The 17,626-nt window shown below is 45.9% G+C and overlaps 1 protein-coding gene across 1 annotated transcript; it reads left to right on the forward strand.

Annotated features, from left to right (window-relative positions):
* The first annotated feature begins 316 nt into the window (after positions 1 to 316).
* LOC127343494 (mitogen-activated protein kinase kinase kinase 18-like) lies at positions 317 to 6,061 on the forward strand. The gene is made up of 2 exons (XM_051369623.2): positions 317 to 1,780; positions 5,997 to 6,061. Exons 1-2 carry the CDS (start codon positions 436 to 438, stop codon positions 6,059 to 6,061), a joined length of 1,410 nt encoding a protein of 469 aa, XP_051225583.2. The 5' UTR covers positions 317 to 435.
* Positions 6,062 to 17,626: the final 11,565 nt, after the last annotated feature.

Genomic DNA, 17,626 nt, shown 5'->3' on the forward strand with positions numbered 1-17,626 from the left:
GAGGAGATGCATATGACGGCGGCATGTGATGTGCAGCAATCAGGCGAGGCGGGCGGCGCTGGCTGATTGACCTCCGCATGAGCCGCCCGTTCTCACCCACACAAAACACATATGCTCGCAGCGTCCAATTGCCGCGCGTGGCGAGAACGCAAGACCCACGCTTTTCTTTGTGGCGAGAACGCCAAGTTGAGCTTTGACACACAACAAACACCTTCCCCCTAATCTAATACCTCACCCAATTAGCTCCAAGTCGTCTTCTCCTTCTCCTTTCCCTTCCCATCCATGGATGCTCTGTATATATAAGCGCGCACAAGTGCACAACCACATGCCACACAGAACCAACTCAGACCAAACAAAAAAGAACAGGAAGATCACGCAGGTTCCCAGAGCAGCAATCAAGCAAGCAACCAGACAGACAAGCAAAGGGATTGGAGAATGGCGATCGCCGTGAGCGGGCAATGGACGCGGCTGCGGACGCTGGGCTGCGGCGCGTCGGGGGCCGTGGTGTCGCTGGCAGCCGACAGCGCATCGGGGGAGCTGTTCGCGGTCAAGTCCGTGGCCGCGGCGGACGCAGCGCTGCTGAGTCGTGAGCAAGGGATTATGTCCAGCCTGTGCTCGCCTGACGTCGTGCGCTGCCTCGGCGGCGCCCACCGCGATGACGGCTCATACCACCTCTTCCTCGAGTTCGCCCCTGGCGGCTCGCTCGCCGACGAGGTCGCCAGGAACGGCGGCCGCCTGGAGGAGCGCACCATCCGCGCCTACGCGGCCGACGTCCTGGGCGGGCTGGCGTACGTGCACGGCGAGTCGCTCGTGCACGGGGACATCAAGTCAAGGAACATAGTGATCGGCGCCGACGGGCCCGCCAAGATCGCCGACTTCGGGTGCGCGAGGACGGCAGGTTCTGACCGGCCGATCGGAGGCACGCCAGCATTCATGGCCCCGGAGGTGGCCCGAGGGGAGGAGCAGGGGCCAGCCGCCGACGTGTGGGCCCTGGGCTGCACGGTCGTTGAGATGGCCACCGGGCGTGCCCCGTGGAGCAACATTGACAACGTCCTCGCCGCCGTCCACTGGATCGGATACACGGACGCCGTGCCAGAGGTGCCGGCGTGGCTGTCGCCCGAAGCCAAAAACTTCCTCGCCGCATGCTTCACGAGAAACGCCCGCGACCGGGGCACAGCGGCGGAGCTCTTGAAGCATCCCTTCCTGGCTTTACAAGAAGCGGAGTCCAACAAGGCTAGGTGGGTGTCGCCCAAGAGCACGCTGGACGCCGCATTCTGGGAACCGGAGTCCGACGAGGAAGGTGATGAGGTGGAGGAGGAGATTTCGGGGAACGCAGCCGAGAGGATCAAGTCATTGGCGTACTTCGTCCCGGCCTCGCCGGACTGGGACTCCGAGGATGGCTGGATCGACGTGCTCGGCAGCGAGCAGTGCGACGATGCTCGAGATTCGCCGGCAACCAAGGAACCAGCTGATCTGGCGAGTAGAGCGCCAGGCAAAGTGTTCGGGTCCGCGGCGATGCCAGCTGAAGTCATCGCTGTCGTCGGTGGCCTTTCAAGCGATGAACAACTGGATGTAGGGGAAGGTGGAGATATCCTAGCCGACGATCATTCAACTGATCGTATCACTGATCATGAGAACAAAGTCTGTTCGAAGTCAGACAGAGAGATACACTGTAACCGAATTGATGCAATAGAAAAGTTTCGTTTTCCACACAAAATGCTGTCCCGTTCTGATAATTTGTCTTCCATTCATACTATGTTCTGGACCGCCGTTCTGGTAAGTGTGTCAGTAATTTTCTTTTTAATAACAGCAGGACGGTCCCAAAGTACCGAGAGCTTCATTAATTCCGAGCCGTGGAGTTGCATTTTACATGTAGGGCCCCAAGAAAAAAGAGAATTACAACAAAGGCTTTACAACTTGCATAATAGACCTTAGATGAAAATTTGGAAAAGCGACTAGTTCTTGCTCATTCTCCGCCACAATGTATCTCAATTTCCAGCATCGAGCGAACCTCCCGGGTCACCCCCGCCCAAGCAATCCCGGAGGCCTCCTGTCGTTGCCACCTAACCTCCTCGTTCCCGGCCCTACCAGGCCGTTGCCGCCGCTGAGGCCGGTGGCAGTTGGAGGTGCCATCTTACCAAAGGCAGAGGGCTGGTGAGGGCACACATAGCTGATCGCCTCGGGCGGGCCATGGGCATCTCGCGGAGGAAATGATGGAGAGGGGGCTGAACAGTGACGACAACACTGGCGGCTGGCGGCGCAACAAACCTTGATGGCGGCGGGGCGGGCCGATCTAGGCCCAGTGTTGTATGCCTGATTGCCTATGGTGATGTGTGGTGTCTGGCGGCCATGCGGCTCGTTGTTCCCTGTTTGGCTTTTCGAGTTCGTCTTCTTCTCTGCTGCCGGCCGATAGCGTGGGCTGATGGTGTGTCTTTGAATAAAGGTTGTGGTCCTTAGATTCATCTCTCTCTCTCTCTCCGTGATGAAGAACTGCCTATCGGTGATCGTCATTGATCTTGGGCGGACTACCGGGTTTCGAAAGACTCCATCGACGAATTTCAAATGGACAACATATCTGGAGTTTACCGGTGCAGATGGCGTTTCGGTCGCACGCAACCATGTTTTTCTGATTGTTTGGTTTCAGAGGGGGTGTTGTAGGGTTGTGTGGTATGTTGCCATCATATGACATGTCTTAGTTCCACGGTGAAATCAGACGCGGAGAATGTCATGGAAACCGGGAATTGAAGACCGGTAATGGAAGTTTGAATCCTATGGGTGTAGTGATTGTGGCTAGGTGATTTGTGACTTGGAGTTGCGGAATTGGCAAGTGGGTGCGACAAGACAGGAGGAATTCAGTGTCTTAATTGATTATGGGTGTCAATGACCATGCTGAATGCATTGTTTTGTTAGTGTGGCTTGGTGATTTGTGACTTGGAGCTGCATTGTTGAATGCATTGATGTGGATAATGTTTTGTGATTGTGGCTTGGTGATTTGTGACTTGGAGCTGTGGAATTGGCAAGTGGGTGCGACAGCACAGGAGGAATTCAGTGGCTTAATTGATTGTGGTTATCAATGACCGCGTGTTGATGGACACCAGGTGGGAGGATAAATATCCGATGGTGTCAGTCTGCACTCTAGAACGTATTGAAAAACTGTCGGACCATGCTCCCATACTTTTAACTATCGGGTTAACAAGAACGTTGTCTAAGAAACCATTTAAGTTTGAATTTGGATGGTTACATCGGGAAGGTTTTCACGAGATGGTTAAAAATATATGGGAAAGACCAGAGTATGCCAACAATCCGGTTATAAGGTGGAATAAAAAGATGTGAGTTGTTCACAAACACATTTCTAGATGGGCGAGACATACAACAAGTTTTCTTAAAAAGGAGAAGCTTTGCTTATCGTCTATCATAGATGAGATAGAAGTGCTTGCTAAAGTGAGACCGCTAACAGCATTGAATTGGATTTGAAAAATCAATCTAATACTCAATTAGCGGGTCTTCTTCGGGAATAAGAGTTGAAATGGTACCAACGTTCAAAAGCCCAATTCTTTCTGGAAGGAGATTCAAATACGAGATATTTTCATGGGATTGCCAATGGCCGTCACAGGAAAAAACGTATACAATCTCTAGTACAAGATGAGGATCTAATTGAAGGCCATGAGCAACTCAAATCATATATTACTAATTATTATAAGGGTCTATTTGGTCCGCTAGATGAGAGTTCCTTCTCTCTGGATGAGTCCCAAAATAGCAGATATACCCCAAGTGTCTCAGGAGGAGAATGTTGTTTTTAATGGCTCCTTACTCGGAGGAGGAAGTTAAAAAGGATCCAAATGGATCATAACAAAGCCCCGGGTCCAGATGGTTTCGCCACTGAATTTTATCAGACTTTTTGGGATACAATCAAAGGCGAGTTTCTAGAAATGTTCGATGTTTTACACGCTGGACAGCTAGAATTATTCCTTCTAAATTTTGGTGAGTTCATCTTGTTACCCAAAGTTAAGGAGGAACAAAGGATCCAACAATATAGACCCATCTGCCTCTTAAATATAAGTTTCAAGATATTCACGAAAGTGGCCACCATTAGACTGAATACAGTGGCTGATTATGTGGTAAGGCTGTCGCAAACGGCTTTCATGCAAGGACCCAATATCCTAGATGGGTTGTGGTTCTACATGAGACGGTTCATGAACTGCATACCAAAAAAGATGAATGGGGTAATCTACAAACTTGATTTCGAGAAATCTTGTGATAAAGTCAACTGGTCTTTTCTCCAGCAGACACTGAGGATGAAAGGTTTTTCACCGGAGTGGAGAGCGTTGATCGATAATTTTGTGTATGGAGGAAGTGTAGCGATTCATGTCTATGATGATATGGGATGCTTCTTCCAGACACGAATTTTTTTACGCCAAAGCGACCCTCTATCACTACTTTTATTTAGCATTGTGGCGGATATGCTCGCTATATTGATCGAACGAGCTAATCTGATGGTCAAATTGAAGGAGTTATCCCACATCTTGTAGATGGTGGTTTATCAATCCTTCAATACGCCAACGATACAATTTTATTTATGGAACATGATCTCGATAAATCTCGAAATTTAAAGCTAATTTTGGCTGCTTTTGAGCATTTATCGGGACTCAAAATAAACTTCCATAAAAGTGAATTGTTCTGTTTTGGCGACGCTCAGGGCTCAGTCGCCAAAGATTCGGAAATGTTTGGTTGTGGGCAAGGCCAGTTTCCTATCAACTATCTGGGCATCCCGATTCATTATCGGAGATTAACGATGGCTGAGTGAAAACTAGTCGAGGAAAGACTTCAGAAGAGACTTAGTAGTTGGAAAGGTAAAATGCTATCCCTTGGAGGAAGATTGGTTCTCATTAATTCAGTACTCACCAATATGGTGTTGTATATGATATCCTTCTTCATTTTGCCAAAAGGTGTATTACACAAGCTCGATTATTATAGATCAAGATTTTTTTGGCAAGGGGATAGTGAAAAAAATAAATATCGGCTGGTCAAGTGGTTTGTCGTATGCCGACCTAAAGATATGGGTGCGCTAGGAGTTCACGACCTTGAGGTCAAGAACTCAGCCTTATTAGGTAAGTGGCTTTTTAAGCTACTAACCGAATAAGGCATATGGTAGACCATGGTTAGAAGAAAGTACATCGGTGACAAAGCGTTATCCCAGATCCTTTGGAAACCGGGAGACTCGCATTTTTTAGATGGCCTAATGGCAACGAATAAATTTTTCTTCAGATATGGTACTTTCATTATTAAGGATGGATCACAGATACGGTTCTGGGATGATACATGGCTAGCGAATAGGCCTCTCTCTTGAACAATATCCAGTGTTATACAACATTGTTTATCGCAAAAGTGATACCATTGCATTAGTAATGGCAACCTCACCTCCGACAGTGACGTTTAGACGAGATTTAATCGGTCCGAGACTTCTTGCATGGAATGTCTTACTGTTGCGTTTGGAATCCATCCAGTTGTATGAAGGGCAAGATGAATTTATTTGGAACTTACAATCCTATGGAAAATTCTCTGTAAGTTCACTGTACAATGCCATTATCCAACCGGAAATACCAGTTGATAAAAACAAGAAGATTTGGAAGATGAAGATACCGCTCAAAATTAAGACTTTTGGCTGGTATTTGCGTCGAGGAGTAATTCTAACCAAAGATAATTTTGTGAAACGCAATTGGCATGGGAGTACGTAGTGTGTTTTTTGTCAACACAAAGAGAGAACTAAACACTTGTTCTTCCAATGTCGCTTTGCCAGATCTATCTGGTCATGCATCCAAATAGCTTCTGATCTGTATCGCCCGACTAGTGTGGCCAACATCTTCGGTAATTGGCTTCATGGGATCGATCACAGATTTAGAACGTTTATTAGAGTGGGGGCGCTTGCCATTATATGGTCGCTATGGCTGTGTAGAAATGACAAAGTTTTTAATGATAAGAATTGTTCTCTCTTGCAGATTATCTACAGATGTACCGCTACTCTCCGTTCGTGGACTGCGCTTCAGAAGGTGCAGAACCGTGACCTGTTTACGGATGTCTGTATACGGTTGGAGGACACGGCGAGGGATACTTTTTTCCATACATGGGTGGAAGCATAATCTACGGATTGGGCCTCTGCCTTCACCTTAGGCGTTTTACATTTGCTCATGTCTGATATGTAATTCACCTTTTTTAGCTCTCCGGACTTTTGAGACTTTTTGAACGGTTGTGTGCATCTTAACTATGCAGAGGTCGGATGTAATTGTTTTTTATGAGTAATAAATCATCCATTATCAAAAAAAAAAGATGTGCGGAGGACAGATTCAACTTACATAAGGATCTTCGGAGGCTAGAAAAAGTGACGGAGGAGGGTTGCTCCGGTGCTCCCCCTAAATAAAGTTAAAGGGTCATAGTTGTTTTTTTTCCTGTGTTGGGTCCGCTGAAACCCATATCCAGCCCATGTATATCCGTCTGTATTGATACGGTATGTGTACGTCGCGTAAGAAGAAAAAAAAGTTCACACGACCAGTTAATGATCACATTCGTCTAAGTTCCGCCCCATATCGTGCATGCCTTGTTTTGAAACCATAGATACGTACAAAAAAGAGGTACACCATAACGCGGGTCATACGGGCCTATACAGAGATGTACGAACAGTGGACCTACACTGAAATTATGATCTTGCCCCTCCTTACGAACATGTATGGGAAAGATCTCCACCATTGTTGTGTTTGACGCTCCCACATTTTTTCTAGGGGAGAAGCACCGGAGCAGAAGTGGTGATGGAGAAGGTAATTCACTTATCTAAGAAAAGAAACCTGGAAGGTAATTCCGCAACTCCTCTCATGGTAAATTATATGATAATTTTTTTTGTCTTGTCCAATCAGGAAATTATGTTGAGGTCCACCATGATGGGAGTCAATATCCCTTACGATAATTTAGAATCCATTGATTTGTTGAGAGAGTTAGAAAAGGCTAGGAGTAATCTAAATGAGAAAAAAGTGAGACAAATATAGCGATTCAATATAATAATGATGCTAGGACTCCTTTGAACTTGGATTGGCATGATGGTGACCCTGTTTTTGAACCTTTCACTATAGTTCAATCTAGAAAGAGTAAGAAGTACTCTAGAAAAAAGAGAGTATATATGTATATGTCTCCTTTTCTATGACATCACGGTAAGAACCAAGATCAGATGAGTAGTCATGTGCATACTGATTATAAGCATCGTCTGCAGCATCCTCGGCAGCCTCTTTAGCAGCCTGGGGAGCCTTTGCAACAAGGACCGGTGGCATCGGTGGAGTAGGAGCTACATGAGGAATGGGACACGGAGGATAGGAGACCTCACAATACAAACACCCTAAAGTTGAAGATCACACATATGGAAACAATTCGCCATAGTTGGAGCCATCTAAGATCATCGAACAACTAGGAATGCTGACATAGCCCGACGAGAAGGATGCCATTGCAAAACGCTTATTTTTTGATGATTTTTTTGAGTCAACGCTCTAAGGAGGATCGAGCAGCTAGATCAGAACTGCACGAGAGCGCGTGGCTCACCCAAGCGGGGCACGGTCGAGCAACACCGGTCAGGATTGAGACGAGAGCGGCAAGATCCATACAAGGCGTGGTCGGCAGCTCAGGCCGGTGTGGCAGCGACCTGGTAGAGGGCCACGCCGACAGCAACAGAGGGCCGCGGCGGAGGCCAAGCATAGGGCACAGACGACGGCTCGAGCAGAGAGCCATGGGGGCGGCCTGATTATCTCGATTTGAGGCTCCGATTCGAAGCGATTTGACTCAATTTTCTTGCAATCGACTCGATTCCGACAAAGGAGAGGAAGAAGAGATCGATGCAGCGGTAGCCGGAGATTGATGACGACGGCACAGAACAAGCACGAAATTTCTATGTGTGAGAATAGTTTAACATAAGCTCTAATACCTAGGGTTGGTTCACATATTTTGAGCATCCTAGGGCGACATGGCACCATGGACCCCTTAATTCGACGGCGGAGATTTTCTGTACCCAAGGGGCCATTATACCCCCCCTATAATTTGTTTTAAAATATCCATAATATTTAAGCTAAGTACTCATAGTTTTAATATGATAGGTGTTTTTGGGTCTCAGAAAAATCTCTATCAAACGTCGTCACTTGGGCACACACAAAAGTTTTAAGAAGTAGTAGTATTTCACATGAAATATATTATAATATTGTATTAGCAAATTCAATAATCTATACATTTGATGGATCCAAGGTCTTTGAAATCTCGGTGAAGACATTTAAAAGTACTTAATTTTATTGATACAATGAACAATATAATATGATAAATATTTCTAATAATATCTCCTCTTTACACCTATGTATAATATATGTACCTCTAGAATTAATCACATAAATAGTTATGAGAATAACAAATTCGTATCACATGTAAAAGGTTGATAGAAGAGTAGACACATTTGGTACTAAATTAATAAGAAGATAAAATATACGGTCTCTCAAACATACATGTATGATGGGGATAAATATAACTATTGCAAATTGAAGGAAAGCTGCTTGCAAGATGGTATAATTAAGTGATTGTGTCTTTACTATCAACTAATAAATACTCATAATATCGGAAAGGCGAGGGCCGGTGTTGTTCTACATATTTAGAAAGGCTAGACATAATCGTGGCATCGATAAAAGTGATTCATAAATTTTGGAGTATTTCTTTTAGGTAACAGAAGTCAGAGTATAGGCATGATAAGTTATAGTTTGGGCCATTCCTACGGTAATACCTAAAAAAGTAGAAGTTATATAAATAAGAGCACACTATCAAATCCTGCGCGGGGCCGCTACCGTGTGGGGGCTAGGACGAGCGCCCCTTTGCCCCGTCCTATGGGTCGGCTCTGCTGATACCAGAAAGCCAACAGCCTATATATATACATGTGTGTAAATATATAGAGAACCCCTGATAAACTAAGGTGAATGGATCGTTAGTGAACAAGAGAGGGGGGGTGAATGGTCGCTACACAAATTTTAGTTCTTTTTCAGTTTTAGGCGGTATGCGGAAGTAAAGGTGGCAACTTGATGATAGGGATGTTCCTAGTATGAACCTAGTGATGCAACAAGTAAAGGAACCGAACACGATAGTAAAGAGAGGGAGCAAAACAACCGGGGTAGCGGAGACGAGGCGAAATTTGTTTCCCGCAGTTTCTCCCACAAAAGGGAGTACGTCTACGTTGAGTAGGTGCTAACCACGAAGGCTAGACGGCCACACATGCCTCACCTTGTTCCTTGAGAAAGCCCCACGAAGGAGCTTCCCCTTCTCCACTAAGTAGTCGGTCGAGGCAGCGGTTCCTTCACAGGGTTGGGGCGAGCTCCACAAACACCGGAGGCTCCCAACACCCTATGGGGCTAGCACAACTCCAAGCTAGCCTCTATAGGAGCACATCCTCCAAGATCCCACCATAGGAACCCTAATTCCAAGATCCATTAAGGACTAGATGATATTGGTGAAATCTCTCTTGGTAGAAATGTAGATCGGGGACTCCTCCACCACTTCTCAAAGTTTGAGAAAGTTTGGTTGGATGGGGAGGGAGGGAGATCCTCTAGGTTTGAGCTCAGCAACAATGGAGGAGAGAGAGAGAAGAGATAAAACAAGCTGGGGAAGAAGGGTCCCTTTTATAGGACCCCTCAAATCCAACCGTTATGTCCTATTTTCTCATGTCCGGTACTACCGCTTTGGGAAGCGGTAGTACCGCTCTAGATTCGAAATCAGCTCACAGATCTGCCACGTGGCCAGAAAGCGGCACTACCGCTCCCTGTACCGCTGAGGTACCAGCAGGGTCTCTGCAAGTTGCAGACGTCCTCCCGGTACCAGTAGCGGTACCATGGTGGAAGTTCCGCAACCTTGCGTTTGCGGTACCAAAGCGGTACCTAAGCGGAAGTACCGCTAGGAGCGGTACTACCGCTCAAAGTACCGGTGAGGTACCGTAACCCCTTATATTTTCTTTTTCCTCGTGCAAAGCCCAGAGTGGTACTGATGACCGGTACCAGTAGGGATAGCGGTACTACTGCTAATGGTACCTGTACTACCGGTCAGGAAAAAACAGGGTTTTTCCTCGTTCCCTCTCCAGCCATGTTACCTCGCGACACGCACACAAAACCAGAAAACCTAAAAGCTACGCTTGAGTCTTCCGATCCTGAAGTGTTCAGCGAGGGCACCATGCACTTGCAAATCTATCAAAAACAAACTAGGCACACGGTGAAATTCATTCTAGTGTTGTAATCAAACACACAAAACACGAGGTATAGATTTTGCTCTTTCAATCTCCCCCTTTTTGGTGTTTGATGACAACACAAAAATTTGCAATATAACACAAGATATTATGATATGGTTCTAGATTTGCAAAAGATAGGCGGAGCTCCCCCTAGATGTGTGCATAGTTCAAATATGTGTTTGAATGCAAATACACACATCCTAGAGGCATAACTCCCCCTAGCTTCTACAAACCAAGCACATATGCAACAAGGATATTTGACATGTCTATATAGCATGTGCAACAATATGGGGGCAACAAATGTCAATACACGGAGTTTGGGTGAATGAGTCATACCTTTGCCTTGAGAAAGCCCAAACTTCCAATAATTATGCCTCCATAGAAATGATGTAGCCATAGTATATGAATACCGAAAACCACAATAGGCTACCATAAAAGGTCTTATTACAAACCGGGGGAGATCCACGAATTAAGTAGCAAAGTATCGAGCATACAAATAGAGTTTCACAATTTACTAGGATAAAGTGATGTCAAGGCCGAAAGAACCAAAACGAAGCACCAAGCCCTTGGCATCCCCATTGCAAAGACCTGTCCCTAATAGAACAACTTCTCCCCCTTTGGCATCGGAACACCAAAAAGGGAGAGGAAGCATGCTAGCGTCCCAAAACGATCACTCCTCATCCTCATCATCATCCTTTTCATCCTCGTCATCCTCATCGTCGTCATCCTCATCATCTTCCTCCTCGTCGTCCTCTTCATCCTCATCGTCTTCATCGTCTTCTTGAACGTGACCTTTGCCATGAGGTGCTTGAGAGGGGCGAACGGTGTTCTCGGGGATGGACTCCTCGGAGCTCATCCACTTGTGCTTGGACTTCCATTCCTCGGGAGGTGTGATGGTGTTCTCGGAGCCATCGGAGACGGGGAGGCCCATATGAATCAGCATTGCCTTTCGGCGTTGACGAATCTTCTTGTTGTAAATGTGGGCCTTGTACATCTTGTCTTCGAGATCCTCCTTGAAGCAAAATGACTTCTTGAGGCGAGAGGTGAGATTGACAAAGAGTCCCTTGGTCTTGATGGAGCTTGGCTCACAGTCGGAATCCTCGCTATCAGAGTCTTCCGCCTTGTCCTTGGGAGCTTTGGGATTGTGCCTCGGCAAACCATGTTTCTTGATTTGGGGGTTGCGCACATGGTGAGTGGTGAGCACCCCGCATTGGGTGAGAAGGTCTCCACTGTTAGCTTTATCCCACTTAAGGCAAATGAGCCGCATGATGTAGGAAGCATATTGAGGGAGCTTGCGGAGGTAGGCCTATATCATCTCATGCCAAATATAGTCCATGATGTCCAATTGCATGTCGCTTCCCTTGTGTTCTTGAGTGCGTACAAGGAGATTGATGAGGAATCCATGTACTTCATCATGATTGTGTGATTGGGGTTGATGGTGCTTCGGTAGATGCGATTCATGATGTCGTACGTAGGGAGGAGGTTATAGGCACTCCCACAAAGAACATGTCCGGGAATGTAGAGGTTGACCATCATATCTTTGCTCATGGGCTTGTGTTGAAGATGAATCCGGAAGAAGTTGGAGTAGTTGTGTGGGAGTTGATATCCAATGCCCGCCGCAAACTCTTCCCATGTGGCTTCCATAACATGCTCCTTGGTCATCCATTTGAGGGAGCGGACCTCATTCTCATCTTCTAGGAACACCACGGTGGCATAGAATTGGCAAATCACTTCCTTGGAGTAGTCATGAATGAAGGTCATCAAGGGGACAAGTCGTTGTTCCTCAGAAATCTCTAGTGCTTCACCAAATTAGTAGGGCTTCGACTCAAGCTTCTCCATACTGATAGAGTATTGAGGGCAGCAATTGAACTCTTTCTTGGCATATATCTCATTGTAGATCCTCTCTTGATTGGAATGGTAGAAGAATGAGTTGGGGCACTGCCGGGGATTCTTTGGCACCAAGTAGGGGTTAGCCCGGCGGATCTCTATGAATTGATTCTTGGTGAGTGCACTCATTGGCTTTTGAGGTCCGGATGAAGTCCTCTTCATGGCTGCGGCTGCCTTTTGGCGCTTTGTAGTCCCTGGAGAGAGAATCCCCTCTTCGTATTCTTGCTCTCTATGATGACGAGGAACGGGCGGCTTGACCTTGGCACCACCACGGGATGAACCTGTGAATAGCATAGATTGTAAGGGGAATGGGGGTTAAGTGCACAAACCTGAGAGTTGCAGCGCAAAAGGGCACTAACAAGCAACAGTAGTGAAATTGCACTTAAGTGGTAGTACCGCGACCGAGACCGGCAGTACCACTTGAACCGGTAGTACCAGTGAAAAATGAACGGTACTACCGCTCGAGCACATCACATATCGATCTAGGTTTTGGTCCATGGAATTGAGCCAAAAACTTCACATACTGTTGCTAGCTAGTATCCCTCTACATGGAAAAGCTTTCTAGGATGATTCTCCACCAAAAAATCCATCAAACCCTAACCTATTCATCTAAGGAATCCAACAAACCCTAGAGAGAGAGGTTAGAGCTTATACCGGAGGCCATGGTGAAGAAGATGGCGGGGAAGCTTCTCCACGGAGGAGATTTGGTCGGGGATGGCCGGAGGAGGAGATTGAGGCGGTCTCCTCGGGTTCCTGGAGCTAGGGCGCCGCCTTTCACTTGAGGTGGGTGGGGGACAAGTGATGGATTTGATAGATCCGTCTCCACCCGGTACCTTAAGTTAGAGTCGAAAGTGGTAGTACCGCTCGTGAGAGCGGTAGTAACGCTTCCCGGTACCTGACCGGTACTCAGGCGGAAGTACCCTTCATGGAAAAATTCCTAACAGTTGTCAGAATTCTACACATAAGCGGTAGTACCGCACTGATCACCGGTAGTACCGGTTGCCAAAGTTCAGGAAACCCAGATTATGGTGTAGGCTTATGCTTTTAGACGGAAATGGCTCAAGAGGTGGGTATTGGCTTGGGATTAGATGAAGAAAACTGGTAAGGTACTACCCAACCAAGCTTGCAAGAATCAACATGAAAAGCCAAGCTTGGGTGAATCTCCCCTAAGAACAAGAGAAAAAACCAAAATCAAAATGAAAGCAAAAGAAAGTCAAAGAAAAACAAGAGAATCAAAAAGAAACACCAAAATTTCCTCAAGGAGGAGGTTGGTGGCCGAAGCCATTGTGTAAGAGCATAATAGCGTGAGGTCGCATAGATGTATCTAGGACTCACAACTAAGGCTCAACATGAAGCTCATAAGTCACTTGATTGACAAATAGAGTATGTTTTGATTTTCTTTATGCATTATGTGGGGAGGGATAGCTCAATAAGTTTAAACCGCACTCCCCCTATGTTCATGTGTGCTTTCCATCAATACATTGGTTGGAGAGTGGGATATGCGCACAATGGTCAAGCAAAGTTCGACGGATCTATGATATTTAGCTCATGCCTCAACTCTATGAATCTCTTCTCATCCAAGGGCTTTGTGAAAATATCCGCCAAGTGATCCTTGGTGCCAATGAAAGATAGAACAATATCGCCTCTAGCAATGTGATCCCGAATGAAATGATTCCTTATCTCAATGTGCTTCGTCTTGCCATGAAGAACCGGATTGTAAGCGATCTTGATGGCGCTCTCATTATCACACAAAAGAGGGACCTTGCTATACTCAATTCCATAATCCCGCAAGGTTTGCCTCACCCATAAGATTTGAGCACAACTACAAGCCGCGGTGACATATTCGGCCTCCGCGATAGAGACAGAGACACAATTTTGCTTCTTCGAGTACCAACACACCAAAGATCTTCCAAAAAAATGACAAGTGCCCGAAGTAGACTTCCTATCAACCTTGTCTCCCACCCAATCCGAATCGGTGAATTCACACAAAGAGAAGTCCGTGTCTCTTGGATACCATAGGCCAAAGTTGGGGGTATCAACTAAATATCGAAACATCCTCTTAACCGCCATAAGATGGCTTTCCTTAGGATTTGCCTGAAACCGTGCACACATCCCAACACTCAACACAATATCCGGATGAGAAGCACAAAGGTAGAGAAGCGAACCTATCATGGAACGGTAGAGCTTGTGATCCACCGACTTGCCGGTCTCGTCGAGGTTGGGTTGGCACTTAAAGTGCATAGGATTCCCAATGCCATTTGCACCCTTCATATCGAAACGCTTGAGCATGTCTTGTATGTACTATGCTTGATTGATGAAGGTGCCTTGTCGTGTTTGCTTGATTTCAAACCCAAGGAAGTACTTGAATTCCCCATCATCGATATCCAAAACCTATCGATCATCAACTTAGCAAACTCATCGTTAAACACATGGTTAGTATACCCAAAGATAATGTCATCTACATAAAGTTGGCATACGAAGAGTTCCCCATTGACCTTCTTAGTAAAAAGAGTGGGATCGATTTTCCACACCTCAAAACCACGGTCTACAAGTAGCTCACGTAGGTGCTCATACCAAGCTCGAGGAGCTTGTTTGAGACCATATAGGGCCTTATTGAGCTTGTAGACATGGTCCGGGAAGTGGGGTTCCTCGAACCTCTGGGTTGTCTCACATACACCTCATCATGTAAAGGACCATTTAGAAAAGCACTTTTCACATCCATTTGATGAAGTTTGAAACCATGGTGAGAAGGGAAAGCTAAAAGGATACAGATTGACTCAGGGAGAGCCACCGGAGCAAAGGTCTCGCCATAGTACACTCCCTCAACTTGAGAAAAGCCTTGAGCTACCAATCTTGCTTTGTTCCGGATGATGATGTCGTGTTCATCTTGCTTGTTCTTGAAGACCCACTTGGTGCCGATAAAATTGCGGCAATGATCCGGATGCCTCACGAGAGTCCATACATCATTCTTCTTGAATTTGTTAAGTTCTCCTTGCATATCTAGCAACCAATCGGGATCTCCAAGAGCATCATCAAACTTGAGAGGTTCCACCATGGATACAGAGGCGTGGTGCTCACAAAAGTTTGCTAGTTGCCTCCGGGTGGACACTTTGCTCTTGAGGTCTCCGAAAATGTTCTTCAATGAATGAGACTTGAGTCGTAAGTTTCTTGTAATAGCATCTTCACGGTGAGTGTTGGCATCAAGGATAGGAGCTTGAGAGGCCTATTGATCTTAATCATGGTTTAGGTCCTCGCCTTTACCTTCATTGTTGTTGTTGAGGGATGATACGTCTCCAACGTATCGATAATTTCTTATGTTCCATGCCACATTATTGATGATATCTACATGTTTTATGCATATTTTATGTCATATTTATGCATTTTCCGGCACTAACCTATTAACGAGATGCCGAAGAGCGATTCTTTGTTTTTCTGCTGTTTTTGGTTTCAGAAATCCTAGTAAGGAAATATTCTCGGAATTGGACGAAATCAACGCCCAGGGGCCTATTTTGCCACGAAGCTTCCAGAAGACCGAAGAGGAGACGAAGTGGGGCCACGAGGTGGCCAGACACCAGGGCGGCGCGGCCCAAGCCCTGGCCGCGCCGGCCTGTCGTCTGGGCCCCTCGTGTGGCCCCCTGACCTGCCCTTCCGCCTACAAATAGTCTTCGTCGCGAAACCCCCAGTACCGAGAGCCACGATACGGAAAACCTTCCAGAGACGCCGCCGCCTCCAATCCCATCTCGGGGGATTCAGGAGATCGCCTCCGGCACCCTGCCGGAGAGGGGATTCATCTCCCGGAGGACTCTACACCGCCATGGTCGCCTCCGGAGTGATGAGTGAGTAGTTCACCCCTGGACTATGGGTCCATAGCAGTAGCTAGATGGTTGTCTTCTCCTTATGTGCTTCATTGTCGGATCTTGTGAGCTGCCTAACATGATCAAGATCATCTATCTGTAATGCTATATGTTGTGTTTGTTGGGATCCGATGGATAGAGAATACTATGATATGTTGATTATCAATCTATTTATGTGTTGTTTATGATCTTGCATGCTCTCCGTTATTAGTAGAGGCTCTGGCCAAGTTTTTGCTAGTAACTCCAAGAGGGAGTATTTATGCTCGATAGTGGGTTCATGTCTCCGTGAATCTGGGGGAGTGACAGAAACCTCTAAGGTTATGGATGTGCTGTTGCCACTAGGGATAAAACATTGATGCTATGTCCGAGGATGTAGTTATTGATTACATTACACACCATACTTAATGCAATTGTCTGTTGTTTGCAACTTAATACTGGAAGGGGTTCGGATGATAACCTGAAGGTGGACTTTTTAGGCATAGATGCATGCTGGATAGCGGTCTATGTACTTTGTCGTAATGCCCAATTAAATCTCACAATACTCATTATATCATGTATGTGCATGGTCATGCCCTCTCTATTCGTCAATTGCCCAACTGTAATTTGTTCACCCAACATGCTATTTATCTTATGGGAGAGACACCACTAGTGAACTGTGGACCCCGGTCCATTCTTTTACATCGAATACAATCTACTGCAATACTTGTTCTACTGTTCTCTGCAAACAATCATCATCCACACTATACATCTAATCCTTTGTTACAGCAAGCCGGTGAGATTGACAACCTCACTGTTTCGTTGGGGCAAAGTACTTTGGTTGTGTTGTGCAGGTTCCACGTTGGCGCCGGAATCCCTGGTGTTGCGTCGCACTACATCTCGCCGCCATCAACCTTCAACGTGCTTCTTGGCTCCTACTGGTTCGATAAACCTTGGTTACTGAGGGAAAACTTGCCGCTGTACGCATCACACCTTCCTCTTGGGGTTTCCAACGGTCGCGTGATGTACGCGTATCAAGACTGTTTTCTGGCGCTGTCGCCGGGGAGATCAAGACACGCTGCAAGGGGAGTCTCCACAATCCAATCTCTTTACTTTGTTTTTGTCTTGCATTATTTTATTTACTACTTTGTTTGCTGCACTAAATCAAAACACAAAAAAATTAGTTGCTAGTTTTACTTTACTTGCTATCTTGTTTGCTATATCAAAAACACAAAAAAAAATTAGTTACTTGCATTTACTTTATCTAGTTTGCTTTATTTACTATTGCTAAAATGGGTACTCCTGAAAATACTAAGTTGTGTAACTTCACAACCACAAATAATAGTGATTTCTTATGCATACCTATTGCTCCACCTGCTACTACAGCAGAATTCTTTGAAATTAAACCTGCTTTACTAAATCCTGTTATGCGAGAGCAATTTTCTGGTGTTAGTTCTGATGATGCTGCTGCCCATCTTAATAATTTTGTTGAATTATGTGAAATGCAAAAGTATAAGGATGTAGATGGTGATATTATAAAATTAAAATTGTTTCCTTTCTCATTAAGAGGAAGAGCTAAAGATTGGTTGCTATCTCTGCCTAAGAATAGTATTGATTCATGGACTAAATG

The sequence above is a fragment of the Lolium perenne genome, chromosome 3 (assembly GCF_019359855.2).
Source record: "Lolium perenne isolate Kyuss_39 chromosome 3, Kyuss_2.0, whole genome shotgun sequence".
In the NCBI taxonomy this organism is placed as follows: domain Eukaryota; kingdom Viridiplantae; phylum Streptophyta; class Magnoliopsida; order Poales; family Poaceae; genus Lolium; species Lolium perenne.